The following is a 13,431-nucleotide window of genomic DNA, read 5'->3' as shown; positions in this document are numbered from 1 at the left end:
TGACACCACAATGTTCCCAATTGATTTCCCTGCTGCATACTCAGGATTTTCCAACGCTGTGTAATGTTTTGGGCAAATGTGACTCCAGACAGAAGTTTTACGGTCTGTGTGTATCACAAGTTATCCACAACGACCACTCGTATAACGAAAAGTGGAATTTTTCAGATGAATTTCTGCGTACAATATATATACTATACGTCAAAAGACTAGAAATCCATGTTATTATAATACAATAACATGATGTAAAAAATAGTAATAAAACTAAAGAACATATATCAGTGATACCTTTAAGGATCATATGATAAATAAAGACAACATTTGGATATAAAGACAAAACCGTGATTTCGGGTGTCCTCATATAGGCAGTATCACTCCAAACGTGCATTTATCATACAGTATAGTGTATTGTAAGAAAGCGAGGTGGAAACCGGTGAGTTAACAAACGGTTAACTCGGGGGTCGGGACTGTGGAGACTCTTTTCCCCCTCGGGATGACATCACTGCTGGACAAAGCAGCAAGGAGTGGTTTCTGTGAAGAGAACCGTCCCAAATCAATGAATCACTCTGAAAAAATACCCTGCACTTTTATCCACCGTCAAAACAAGCTGTTATCGAGTCGGCAGCAGTTTTGTTGTGTTTTACTGAGAAAGGAATGAACTACTCTGGAAAATAACATCGGCTGTGCTGAGCAGAGAAAAGAGTCACCGCCGCTGGATGGTTGGTGGTTTTTTTCTTAAAGTTTCGCCGTCCTAACATGGTAAGCCCAAAGAAACTGTTTTTGAAAGCATAAAAGGTTATTACACGTAGACTAACGGAAAATATATCTGTAAAGTTGGGTTATTTTCAAAGACGAGCAACAGCTGGGGAGGAGAACCCCATGAACTCAGGGCAGGATTACTGGTCCACATATAGTTGGCTCTATTCACTGGCTGGGTGCCGTAGGCTATCTGGTAGGTTATATTGTAGTTTTAAATCAAGACAGATGCTAGCTAAGCTATACAATATACTGTTTCACAAATGGAGCTAGTCACATTTATGAATGAAATGGACTGCGCCCCCAGTTGACAAAAAGTGAACACTGCATCACTGCATTTAATCAGTGTAACAGTGTAACTTCCATAACTCAAAATGGGGACATTACCTTTATTGGCGAGTGACGCACTTTATCCACAGTCTTCCACTGAGATGATAAGAAAGTCGTTTAAAAAAATACTCACCCAATGGTATGAATTAAATTATACACATAAAGCAAAGTAGCAGTAAAGTCGGCCCTGTATGCATTTATGTTCTTAGTCACAGTGGTTCCCAGCCTGCAAGACCCAACAAGGGTTCACAGGATTAATCTCAGGGGTCAATATATGCTTATTTCTTCAGACTTTAATCTATTTTATGTTATGAATTACTGGAAATATTACCTCTGAAAATTGTTATTCAAATAAACCAACTGGTCACAGTGAGAAGACATCTGCAACCAGTGATGAGTTTGCAAGTAGACATTCCTTAGTTTTTTAAGAGGTCGCAAGCAAAAAAGTTTGAGAACCACTGGGACAGGAGCTACTGTGCTTTACAATGCAGTGAGGATGTAGCCTGTGCTCATGCTGCCCTTATCACATGACAGTGCAGCTGCTGGCAGGTACAGCATCCTGTGGGATGTAAGAGGATGTAGCATTTACTATTCTGACAACTTGTATGGAAAACGATCACTGATACAGCAGAGAGATAATAATGTTATCTGACAATGTATGAGGTGCTTAGCTTTAGTTTTTGCCAGGGATGTGATTGCAGTTTGTGACAGTAGACGGTTCGTACCATTATTTCATATTCGTATTATTGCACAGATAGGTAGAGTATGTCAAGTTGCCATAAGATAAAGGTTACACTAAAGTGGCTACTGTGGCTTAATATAAGGAGGATGTTGGCAAATCTGTCACAGTGCAAACTGATCCTATACACTTTTCTGGTCTTGAGAAGACACATCTGCCTTACAGTTGTCACTGCTTCACCTGCTAATTACCTGGTGGATAAAACATATACAGCCTAGTGCTGCCTTGTCTTGCCTATTATTGGATTACTGTATGCAGGCCTTTGTGAACTGTAAATTAAAGTTTCCATAGTTTTAATGAAAGTTGGCAAGTAATACTTCCATACAACTTGTCAGCCATAAAGTGTTCTTGAAGTTTATAGAGCTCTTCTTTCCTCAGTTTGACAAAGTAATGTACTGTTTGACTAAGTAATGTGCTAAATGACGTGTGGGCACATTTCCTCTCATGAAAGAGGGCTTGGTAAATTTTACCCACTGCTGCCATATGGATTTGAAAGGCTCACTTTCATCCCATGATCCAGTTTACCCTTTGATGGGACTGGTGCCATCCAGGTTGGAAATGTCCCTATCATTAAGGGCTGAATGGTTCCCAGTGGTTTGAGAAGCTTGGCAATGATGCCAGCCATATGTCAATGAGACATCCGAGCCCAGAAGGTCAGTTAGATTCATTATATTAATTGTGTTTAAGAACAGCCTTGTCATAGAGGAAAGGAGTGGACTCAAGAGCAGTAAAAAGACAAACTGCTAGAGAACCACTGTCACAGATTTCTCAACTGTACAGTACAATGGTGCAATGACCACAGCAACATTGTAAATCTTAATGGTCTGTGATACCTCGAGAATCACTTCTCTTTCCTTTGACCTCAGTAAAAAGCTTAATAATCCTTAGCGCAGTGTCAAAATGAAATACAATGGTGATTAAGGCTCAAAAGCTGACAACCAATCACTGAAAGAAATTCAAGATATTCAGACTGTCAAACAGTCTTTCAGTGACTGTTTCTTTTTCATTTTAATGGTCTTCATTTTAGAGAGCACCATTATTAATTAATTCCATGATTGAAACGTGAATAAAGAACTGGCAATACTTTTGATTCATTGGTGTAATGTAGTGATGGATATCATAGCTTTTTTCTTTTCTTTTTAAATACAGCCTTCTACACTAAAAATTTATTGTACCATTATATTCTTCAGGTTGTGACTTGCAAGCGCAGTAAGCCTGTTTTGATCTTTGCCATTGAACTGTATTGTTAAAGTTAGATCGTAAAATGAAAGGAAGAAAAAAGCATGTACATCCTGGCACCCTGGTCGGTAAAGTACTTGAGTCATTCAATAAAAAAAAACTCTTTGATGGCTTCTGGGTGTCTGGACAACACAGCAACACAGACACAGAGTCAGACTGTGGTTTGGTGTGTTGGCATAGTTCGGTTCATGCTATCCTTAGGAAAATTTACAGATATATTTAAGGAGAGGATGGCTGTGATATGTGTCTGGTTTTGTGTCCATTGGGTATTTATTCACTTTTTTGAATGTCTGTGCATGTTCTCTGCCTCTGTGGGTAAATATGGAGGAAGATTCAGATAGTGTTACCAGCGTCTTGAGCTGGTCTCTGGCAGGCTAATGCCTTCTGAAAAGTCCAGAGCGCTGTTATGGAAACTTTGTGATGAAGCTGCACTCCTGCCCACATCCTCTCTGCTGAAGCCATAAATGGAGCCTCATGGAAAACGTTCTGGTTAAGTCACGAGGTGGAGCTACAGCTGACAGCAATATTGAAATGATTCATAGTACCAAAACACCACAACTGATCTGGTTGCTCTTAATTTATATGTAAGTCAGAAAACACATTATGCTGAACTTGCAGTTGATTTGTACAGACATTTATCTGCTCAGCCATAAGGTTTCATCAGTGTTGTGGAGTGGTGGGAGTTAGCCAACATTCAGCCACACCTTGAAGTTCAAAGCTGCAAAGCATCCACAGTGTTGACTGTAAACCCTGGTTAACTCCCCACAGCTCATGTGATAAAAAGTGGAAAACTGAAAATTCCTTTTTTTCTCTCTGATTCAGTAGGGAATGAATGTAAAAAAGAAAGATTGTATATTACAGTGCAGACATAGAAAACTGAGTTACCTCTCACACACGTCACACTCGGTGTGTAAGTATTGCCAGTCCGGTGTGTTATTTTTTCCCCATCTTCTCTTTCTTTATGGAGACAAACCCTATTTAAAAAGAAGAAGTACTGTGTGAGGACTTACGTTTCACAGAGGTCAAAATGGAAAGTTATGCTTCCAAAATCAACCAGATTAACCGGACATACCACAACTGTCTGATCGTTCAGCTACACTAGCCTTTGCAAAATGGGGGCAGAAGAGAAATAATTGTGTTTTTGAAGCATCACTGTGGATTTAGAGTTTTTTTTTTTTTTTTAAAGTTCTAATGTAGTGTATTATCCACTTCATTTCTTCCTCTTTCAACAGTCTAAATTGTTGTAGGTTCTTCCTTTATGTAAGTTTTATTAATAAGTTAAAGAAGGGTGTCAACTAAGGTTTTATCAAAGGGTTCTTTGAAACTATACATTATAAGTTAAGTTTAAGGAATGTGCATTACTCCTCAGGTTTTCTGTTTCCTACTATATAAGACACTCAGGATGTGTGGGTCCTTTTTTGGACTGAAAGGTTAAGAAGTTAGAGACCAGAGGTCATCGACCAGATATGGTCGACCATTTGTGTGAAGGCCCTTCTATTAAAAGAAAGGCACATCCCAAAGGTGGGATGAGACAGATAAATAGAGTGTCAGGATGTTGAGGTAAGTTGGACCCAAATGCAGTCAATTCTTGGGAGATCGCAGAGGTTTATTTATTACACGTGAACGTGACATGAACAGACATGAAGACAACAGAGAAAAACAACAGACGAACCGAATAATGACAAAGGGAAGCACAAAGACTATATAGACAAGGGAGGCAAGGGTGATTGAACACAGGTGAAACACATTAGGGTGGGGCAGACAATTACCACACAGACACAGCACCAAGACAGGAAGCAAAAACACTGACACACACTAGGAACCTAATTACAAAATAAAACAGGAAGTGAGAAAGTCCAAAACAAAACTAACAAAAAGTGTCTGCCATATCAGACCATGACATAGAGGGGTTTGTAAGACAGTAGAGGAGAGATCTCACATTGGCAGAGATGTTCCAGGATTCGGCATTTTTAGACACTGTTTCTTTCTTGTAAATAAACTTCTTTTGGATTACAAGTAAAGACGTGTCGGCAGTGATCACTTCTTCACATCAGCACCTCAAGATACCACACTAAAAACACTAGTGTGGACAGAAAACATTTTCACACAGTGGATTTTATTTTCATATTTATTGAATATCTTATTACCTGGTTGAGTGACTATCACAAATACCAGGTTTTTGTAAAACTAACGTGTATTCCACCGGTTCCATCCATATTTAACAGCCACCTGGAGGATCTGTGTGCAGCCACTGTGCCAGTTTATACCAACCAGCAGTATAAGTAGCTGTTACTTCCAGTGTCTGATGTGTGGTGTTGATTTTTAATGTCAGCCTAAAAATACAGTCTGTTTCCCTTTGCTTGTTAATTGTCCTGTTCCATAAGCAGCACTAGTTGGTGTTGGCCCCTGTGTGATGGATTTGAAAATGTCTAAGTTTGGTGACTCCCAATGGAAGTATAAAAGACTTGCTCTGACACACACACCTGATCTGACCTGGGGACACTGATGTGGATGAGCTGAAAAGCAACCCAGCATTGCTTCAACAAAAACTTGTGCAGAATATGATACGATTCACATAAAAATTCCACACATAGCAGCTTTTATCAGCTTTTATCAGAGCTTTTATCAGAAACCTGCCTTTACAGGAAAAGAAGAGTAGAGAGAACAGGGGCTGAAAGGAGGACTTGGATAACTCACCATGAGGAAATGAGCATAAAGAAACACAGAAGAAGCCCCGGTTCCTTTATGAGCTAAGAAACATAATCACGTCAACTTTTTTGTTTTTTTTTAAGAATTTGCTCATGCAAAAATGTCTGTTTGAAACATATAACAGCAACATAACATATAGCTATATACTGATACACAACACAGAATAAAGATATGTGGCGAATATATCCAATGACTTCAATCACTGTAGAATCTTTCTTGGGTTATTAATTTCATTAATTAGAATTACCCCATTTGCTTATTCAAAATGCTGAGTAAGCTATGTCTGTTTTATAATGGAGAACTCTTCCTACTCTCTTCCTTTCTTTGTTTTCGTCTTCCTCATTTTTCTTTTTGGACTCACACACTTGCACACAGTACATTCTATTTATCCACCTATGTATAATATGTCTCTCTAACTTTGAGATGTTCCCTTTCCCCAAATCACGATATTAGTTTTTATTATTTTATTTCTATTTTTTAAATAATGTTGTTTCTGAGTTTGTTCCATATTATTTGCATTCAGAAGCCTATGAAGAAAACTTAGATATAGATATAGATAGAGTTAGGTAATCCATTACAGTGAATATATTTTGTTTTGTTTCTTTATCAGTTTAGTTCTGCAAACCGAATAACTTTGCATTCATCCCAGTAGAAATGCAACAAGCAAACAAGGACCTGTGACATAGTAAATTTTAAAGCACTGTACACAAAGAGAGTTGGTTTTCAGTAGCCAAGTGTTTTTACACTGTTGATATACCCAATTATTTATAATCAGTGATTGTAAAACAATGACTTCATATCAATGCAGAAAAACAAGTGTGCTTCAGTATTAACCAACATACAAATTCAAGTTTTTCTCTCAGCAAATACAGATACAAATAGTGTTCTCCACTAATCTCTCTAAGATAAATATCTCATAAATATTTCATGCATGGCAGAGTGGAAGTAGACAGGGAGGGGATGGTTTTGTCTGTCTTGACTCACTCCTTGAGTAGTGTTTTCCCTCTGGAAAGCAGAGAGAATGACTTGGCTGTTTCCTTTCAATTTTAGAAGTCCCCATTTGTCATCAAAGGTCCACTCCCTCTGAAAGACAAAGCCTTGAGCAGGCCGGAGAAAAGGATGAAATCGTCACCTAGGAATAATTCTAGACTATGAAATAGCCTATAATTCATGATATATGTTGGAGTGTCTCATTGTGTCAGACTCCACCCAGCTGACATACCATGCGAGCTAAAACAAAGACATATAAGACACCCCTCCCTGTTACTGTCACTTCCTAATCACCCTTTTATCCACCACACATCTTTTTATTCTGCTATACTGTTGTGTCCTTTGTTATTACCACCTCCATCCTCAGATGTCTGTGTTTTTTTCCCCCTGCAGCGCTGTGTCTGAAGAAGTTGACCTGCGGTTTGAATCCACCCTGGAACATCATGCTGTCCCTCCTGCTGTCCGCAATGCTAGCCGTCCAAGCTATGGGTGGGTGTCGCCTCTGCCCATGCCCTGCCATTAGATCCTAGTCACCGCGGTGGGAAATACCGCTGCCTGTTAAACAATACACCCTGCAGGGCCTATTAGTGTTCACCCTTCAAAGGCTTCACTGGGCAAAACAACAGTTCAAATGAGGCTGCTCCCAAAAATAATGTGCCAGAAGTTATAAACTCTCTCTGTTTAAACTCTCATCCATCTAGATGAGTTGACAAAGAACATATTCTTATTTATACAGACATCCTGCCTGAGGGAGAAAAAAGACATTTTTCACAATTATTCCTTTAACTTTAAGTTTTTACAGCATTACAACTCAATGATATGGGAGTATTTTTTAGATTCCCCTCATAATTCAGCTTGTAAAACAGAATAGCTTTGACCTTTTCCAGACAGGTGAGGAGTAGGAGTAGAGAGCTCGGGGCTAGGGTGAGGCCCTCGGTGAAAAGTGTTAGATGTGCAGTTTTTCTGCTGTGACTCAGGGAGTGTGTTTAAGAAGTCATCCTCTTATATTTATAACACTGGGAAGCAGAGTTGTGGTTGATGTTGCAATTGAGGATTCATAAGTCATGCACTCAAAAGTTTTACTTCAGTAGAAATGGTGCTCGAAGAAAAACTTGCGTCATCATAAAAAAGAAACAAATAGTCTGGGCTGGCTCTGATAACATCTCACGATGCGGTAAATAAAAAAAGGGAATTGAGCATGTCAAAAGAGACATCAACAGTGCATATATTTTAATACCACCCTTTTCCCAGTCGGTTTGGGGCTGACACATAATGTAAATTAAACTCTCACAGTGGGTGATATTCCTTTATATTAATGTATAGCCTGAAGAAGGAGGAAGGTTTCCTCTGTATGCCAAAAGCAAAATGGTAAAACATGGGCTCAGCATACTTTGGCAAACCCACAAAGTTCTCAAAGAACTTTTATCATCCAAAACACCATCATTTAAAAAGAGCTATTTTTGCCTTTTCTACTCTCTGGTTGAGTTGACACGACCTCCTATCGGCCATCAGTGGCACATTTCAATCTTGACTCAGTGGACTTAAGTGTCTTCAGTGGTTCATTAGGGACCTATTCTCTCCCAGCACAAATGGGCCTGCGGCCTGCTCATTACTGGCTGTGTGGCATCCACTGCCGAACTCGCTCCTCTCACCGGGAGGGAGGAGGAGGAGGAGGTGTCGGGGACTGATGGAGCTCTTTAACTCACGGGTAATGGGCTATTGTAGCTCACACAATGATTCAGTTTCTCTCTGCTAACTGGAGCACTAAGTGAATTAGTTGGAGTCTAGTTTGATGCTGTAGTCTGCACATGTAACACTGCATGATGATACAAAAACACTGCATGCTCTGCAGAGTTTATTTAATGTAATTCAATGTTAGTAACTTCACGTGCGACACCAGCTTTAAAGATTGTTTCAGGTGCATCTCACAACAAAACACAAGTTCAATCTTATTTAACTTTTCATTTTATTGGGTGCAGTGTTTTTTTTTTTTATTGTAGGCTGACAAATGAATGCACAGTGTTTCTATTTTCCTTTATCAGAATAGGACGGTAGTAATTAGCCGGGTAACAGGTAATTAAAGGTCAGCTTGATTTTATTTATAAACAGCAATGTTTTGCTTTTGTTGGCCACACAATCAGAGAAACTACTGACATGTGTAGCTGTATGAGCAGCTGTGTGTGTGTGTGTGGGTGTGTGTGTGTGTGTGTGTGTGTGTGTGTGTGTGTGTGTGTGTGTGTGTGTGTGTGTGTGTGAGAGAGAGTGCATGTCTGGGTTGATATGATCCAAGGTCTCTTAGGTCTCTAGGTCCCTCGCTGGGATTACTGGCTGTAATCTTCCTTGTATTCAGCCGTGTCATTGCTCGATAACTCCAGCAAGTGTCTATATCAGTAGACACGATTACACTTTGTGGTCTCTGCCAAAACACTTCCTATTGTGAGAACACTATTTGTGGAAGAAAAACACAAGGACAGCACATGACAACACTGTCATCCTGTCGCAGTAACATTGTCTCTGTAGCTCCCAGCTGTAAACTGACTCAGGAGTCAGATGATGGATCATTCTCGGAGAAACCTCTCCCTGATGTTACACATCCAGCACTGCACAGCTGTTGTGTCACTGTAGCCGTGAAGACACTTGCCTACAAGGGGATGTCGTTTTTGTGCTTAGATACACTATTGAGTAGAAGTGTGGAAATTTACGACTCCAACCCACTGTGGCTTTGCCCCTCGACCCTACTGGTTGGTTATAATAGCTTAGGTTTATTTCTATCATGCTCATTATAAACTGCTGTGGTTATAAATGTCAGCAAAATGCATAAAATATCAATGTATATATAGTAATGACTGAGCCACAACAGCGGTACAGTAACATCCTTGGCTCACTCCAGCACAGCATACAGCAGTGTCAGCCAGTGGCAGAGCTAACAGGAGGCTGTCTAGCTAATTGCTTGTTGTTGTCAAACTCTCTGTTCAGTTAGCATAGCCACTGGGCTGCCAGAGCTCGCCGTGTGCAGCTCTTAGCACCCAAACAATGAAAGTGAATTGTATTCATGCAAATACAAAAATGGAAAGCTGACCCGATTTCACTGTCAGTGATGGGAGCTGTAAGGTAATTCAAAATAATTAGCATAATTGGATAGATTGCATCTAGCTTAGTAGTTGGCAGGCACACATTATGGCAGGGCCCCGGAGCGTGAAAATAGCCTGCTCATGCCTGCATCTCTGGTGTACTTTTTAAAGGTCTGCTAACTATGAATGCCCTCTTCCTGTCCTCCTTTTCTCTTCACAGCAATTGATTCTGCAGTGAGGGGACACTTTAGCCTGTGCAGAAATTCAATTTAGGGTTATTACCCCGTATCAGTGATGTTCTTGCTAATTTGATTGCGTCCAGTGAAGTATCCTTTTAAAAACAATCGAGGACAGGCTCAACAAAGATTGGTTTTGCCGCAATGCATACATAATGACCAGTCTCTGTTGGTTTGCCTCTGTCTCACGGTTTCCCAGCTCTTCTTTTCTCACAGAGCGCTCATTGAAACAGAGTGCATTACCCAACAAGCACCTCATAATTATTTCAACAAGTCCTAAAAAGGCTGCCTTGTGGGATCGCTAAAAAATTGATACGGGTAATATGCCGAGATAGCAGTTCTGGAGGGGGAGTGGGGCCCGGAGCCATGTGTGGGTCTGCTGTGTGTCTAGTGGGCTGTGATGAATGGGTTGAACGGATGCTGATCTGTGCTTGGAAAGCATCACAGCTACTGAGTTGCTGAGGAAGCAACCCAGCAGCTGACACAGGGAGACCCCTACCTCCAGGGTGTTGCCTCGGTGACGTGGTGTGGGTGATGTCAGCCATGGTGGTTCTGTCATCCACACAAGTAGAGAGCTTGCCACAGCTTGTGACAAACTGACCCCTGCTTAACCTTGCGTGGTCTTGATGTTTGAAACTTTGAATCAGCAAATGATATGAGACTGTGAAAGAGCTGAAAATTTAATTTCATAAAGCAGCAGATGTAACACACCTGCCTCATCAGAGGCATCACGAAAATCCCCCTGTGCCCCCTTTGTCCTCCTCATCAACTGTTTCTGGCTCCCCTGTAATGATAGCCATAATGTATGTACTGTAGATCTTAGTGTAGCCTGCCATTAGCTGCACTCAAATCAGATCTGACCCCGTGACCCTCCCTGCTACACTGAGGTGCTCTCTTGTCCATCTTCGCCGCTCTTCTCTTTTCCATCCCCAGCCTCCCGCTCATCAAAAGCTCTCTGTCTCTCAGACTCGTAAGCCAGAGGCTTGCCCTTATCTGCTCACTGTTCTTCAGCCAGCACTATTATCTGACTGCCGGAGCCCATTAACAGGTTATTGACGGGATATGAGATGGCATACATCTCTGAAGGGAGCAAGACAGAGGGAGCAGAGATAGGGAGCAGAAAAGAAAGGAGAAAAAAAGGGAAATGGCATACTAGTGAGTCTCATCTTGATTTATGACATTGCTGAAAATAAGCAAGTCAGAGTCCTTGTCTTCCCTATCTGCCATCACCTGTATCTCTCCCTGAGCGAGGACACTCACACTCCATGATGAGTTCCTGGAACAAAAATGGGAAAGGAAGAGATTATGTTCAGAGCTTAATGTTGAAAGTGACCCCTTTACACCGCAGAAGGCTTTAAGTCACACTTAATCTCATCCATATTGTGCCTCTTCCACTGAGAGGCCATTTGAAAACCGCTGCTCAAGACAAAGTCTCTTTTCACATTGCCGATTTCCAACCAAATCATGCTTACTATGCACACACTCCCATCGCTCTCTTAATGTTTTCCAGATGCTAATTTTTTTTTTTTTCTTTTTTTCGAATGGGAGCATTATGGACATCTGCATCTGCTCCTGACAGCATGAAATCAAAAGCTAGCTTTCCCTTCAGACTTTAACAGGGATTGGTTATATCATAAGAATAATCGGTATGAAAGGGCTCACAGATCCTTTGAGCAGAATCCTTTGATGTTCAGGTGCTGCAAAATTGTCCAGAATAAAAATATGTTGAGCTGCAGTCACCTTTATCAACAGAGGGGGGCAGTGTTGTAAAAGCATATTTCTCCTCTGCTTGTCTTCTTGCTCAACTAAAACCTACCGTCAATGCGGTCTGTTGGTATTGCACCTGTTTACTTTGCTGTGTCAATATTGCCTCTGCAATTTGTCCTCCAGTGCTGGTGCTTGATTTTCTTTATGTATGAAATCATATTAACGTTTCTGTCTGTGTCATATGTTTGCAGCAGGGCCTCAGACATACCCTTTAAACATGTATATTTACTGTGTTTAATGAACAGCTCCACCGGTAGTGACAGCAACTCTACTCAGTTACTGAACGGTCGCCGTTATCACCTTTTATGAAGAAAGACCGGGAGGTGCTAATCTCTGCGTGGTTGAATGGTATGGAACTGAGTCAAGTTGGGGTGAAGTTGCGTTGTTTAATGAGCTGGAAGGCCTTGGTATTGAATTGGGTGTTAAGATGTGTGCGTGCGTGCTAGTGGCCAATGACAGAACATATGAACTGAAACTGAGGTCAGTGAATTGTGAAAATAATCTTTGCAAATAGCTGTAGAAGTGAGTAACTTCAGCAGCGATGTGTGTTTTGCCATGGTGTGTGTGTGTGTGTATTTGTTTGTGTGGGTCAGAGACAATACAGGGGCCCTGGACACCTGTGTGTTTGCGCAGTGTACATGTGTGTGTTTGTGTATGTGTGACTGTTGCTGGTCATGCTGATGGGAACCTATCTGCTCCAGAGCAGCTTTGTAACAGCATCTCCATTGTAGTGTCAGCGTACCTCGTGTCCAATTCCTCAGACAGAGTGTTGCTGTGGAGCTGTCAGCAGTCATACAGGTGTGGAATATCAATGTGTTCTCTGGCCTTTGGGTGTCTGTTTCTGTATGAAATTGTGTGTGTGTGTGTGTGTGTGTGTGTGTGTGTGTGTGTGTGTGTGTTGGGTAGTGTGAGTATGTGTGTGGGACTGCATATTGTTTGGATTTTATTGATACCAAATACCATTGAAACTGCTTATTGATACCAATACTTAGAGGTGGTGAGCCATTGTAATACATGTCTACTCATCACTTGTTACTGCTTCTACACAATAGATGTTGTGCAAAACCGTTCCTCCTTTCTTGTTAAGTCAATAAATGTCAGGAGTAATGAAATAACCATCATTTTGAAAAACAGACTGGCACTCATACAGAACTTATCGTTTCTGGCATCAGCATGATTAGTTTTGGAGTTTTTTTCCCAGACGGGATAAGCTGTGAATTTTGCGCTGATCAACAGTTTGATACAACTCACTACCACTGGAGCATGCTGTGACTCAGGCTGGGCTTGTGTCTATGGATATAAATTAAGGATGATCAAAAGAGTGATTACAGCCTCTGAGAAAGACATAGCTTTGCTATTTCACACTTTTTTTTGTCAAGCTCTCACTATTAAATTGGTTTAATTCGAGTATCAAACCCCTCTCTTCTTTGTAGAAACGAAATGTGTCAGTAGAAAGTTTGATTTAATTTCAGTTAATGGATTTTTTTTTCACAGTGAGGGGGAAAAAAAAGCAACAAGTGACCATAAAAACTCTTGCAGCATTATCCAATGGGTGTGTTGTCCATCTGTATCCTCAGTATGTTACAGTCATATTTTT

General features: G+C 40.8%; 1 protein-coding gene across 1 annotated transcript in view; it reads left to right on the top strand.

Moving 5' to 3' along the window:
* The first annotated feature begins 492 nt into the window (after nucleotides 1-492).
* The window catches only part of cd276 (CD276 molecule), a 65,654-nt gene continuing 52,715 nt past the window's right edge, over nucleotides 493-13,431 (top strand). The window contains exons 1-2 of the mRNA XM_022742591.1: nucleotides 493-756; nucleotides 7,154-7,249. Of these exons, the coding sequence (XP_022598312.1) occupies nucleotides 7,204-7,249 (46 nt within the window). The 5' untranslated portion in view covers nucleotides 493-756; nucleotides 7,154-7,203. The remainder of the gene's footprint in view (nucleotides 757-7,153; nucleotides 7,250-13,431) is intronic.

This window comes from Seriola dumerili, unplaced genomic scaffold (genome assembly GCF_002260705.1).
Source record: "Seriola dumerili isolate Sdu_G_001 unplaced genomic scaffold, Sdu_1.0 BDQW01000003.1, whole genome shotgun sequence".
Classification (NCBI taxonomy): domain Eukaryota; kingdom Metazoa; phylum Chordata; class Actinopteri; order Carangiformes; family Carangidae; genus Seriola; species Seriola dumerili.
The sequence above is the reverse complement of the archived record's forward strand: the minus strand, read 5'-3'. Positions and strand labels throughout refer to the sequence as shown.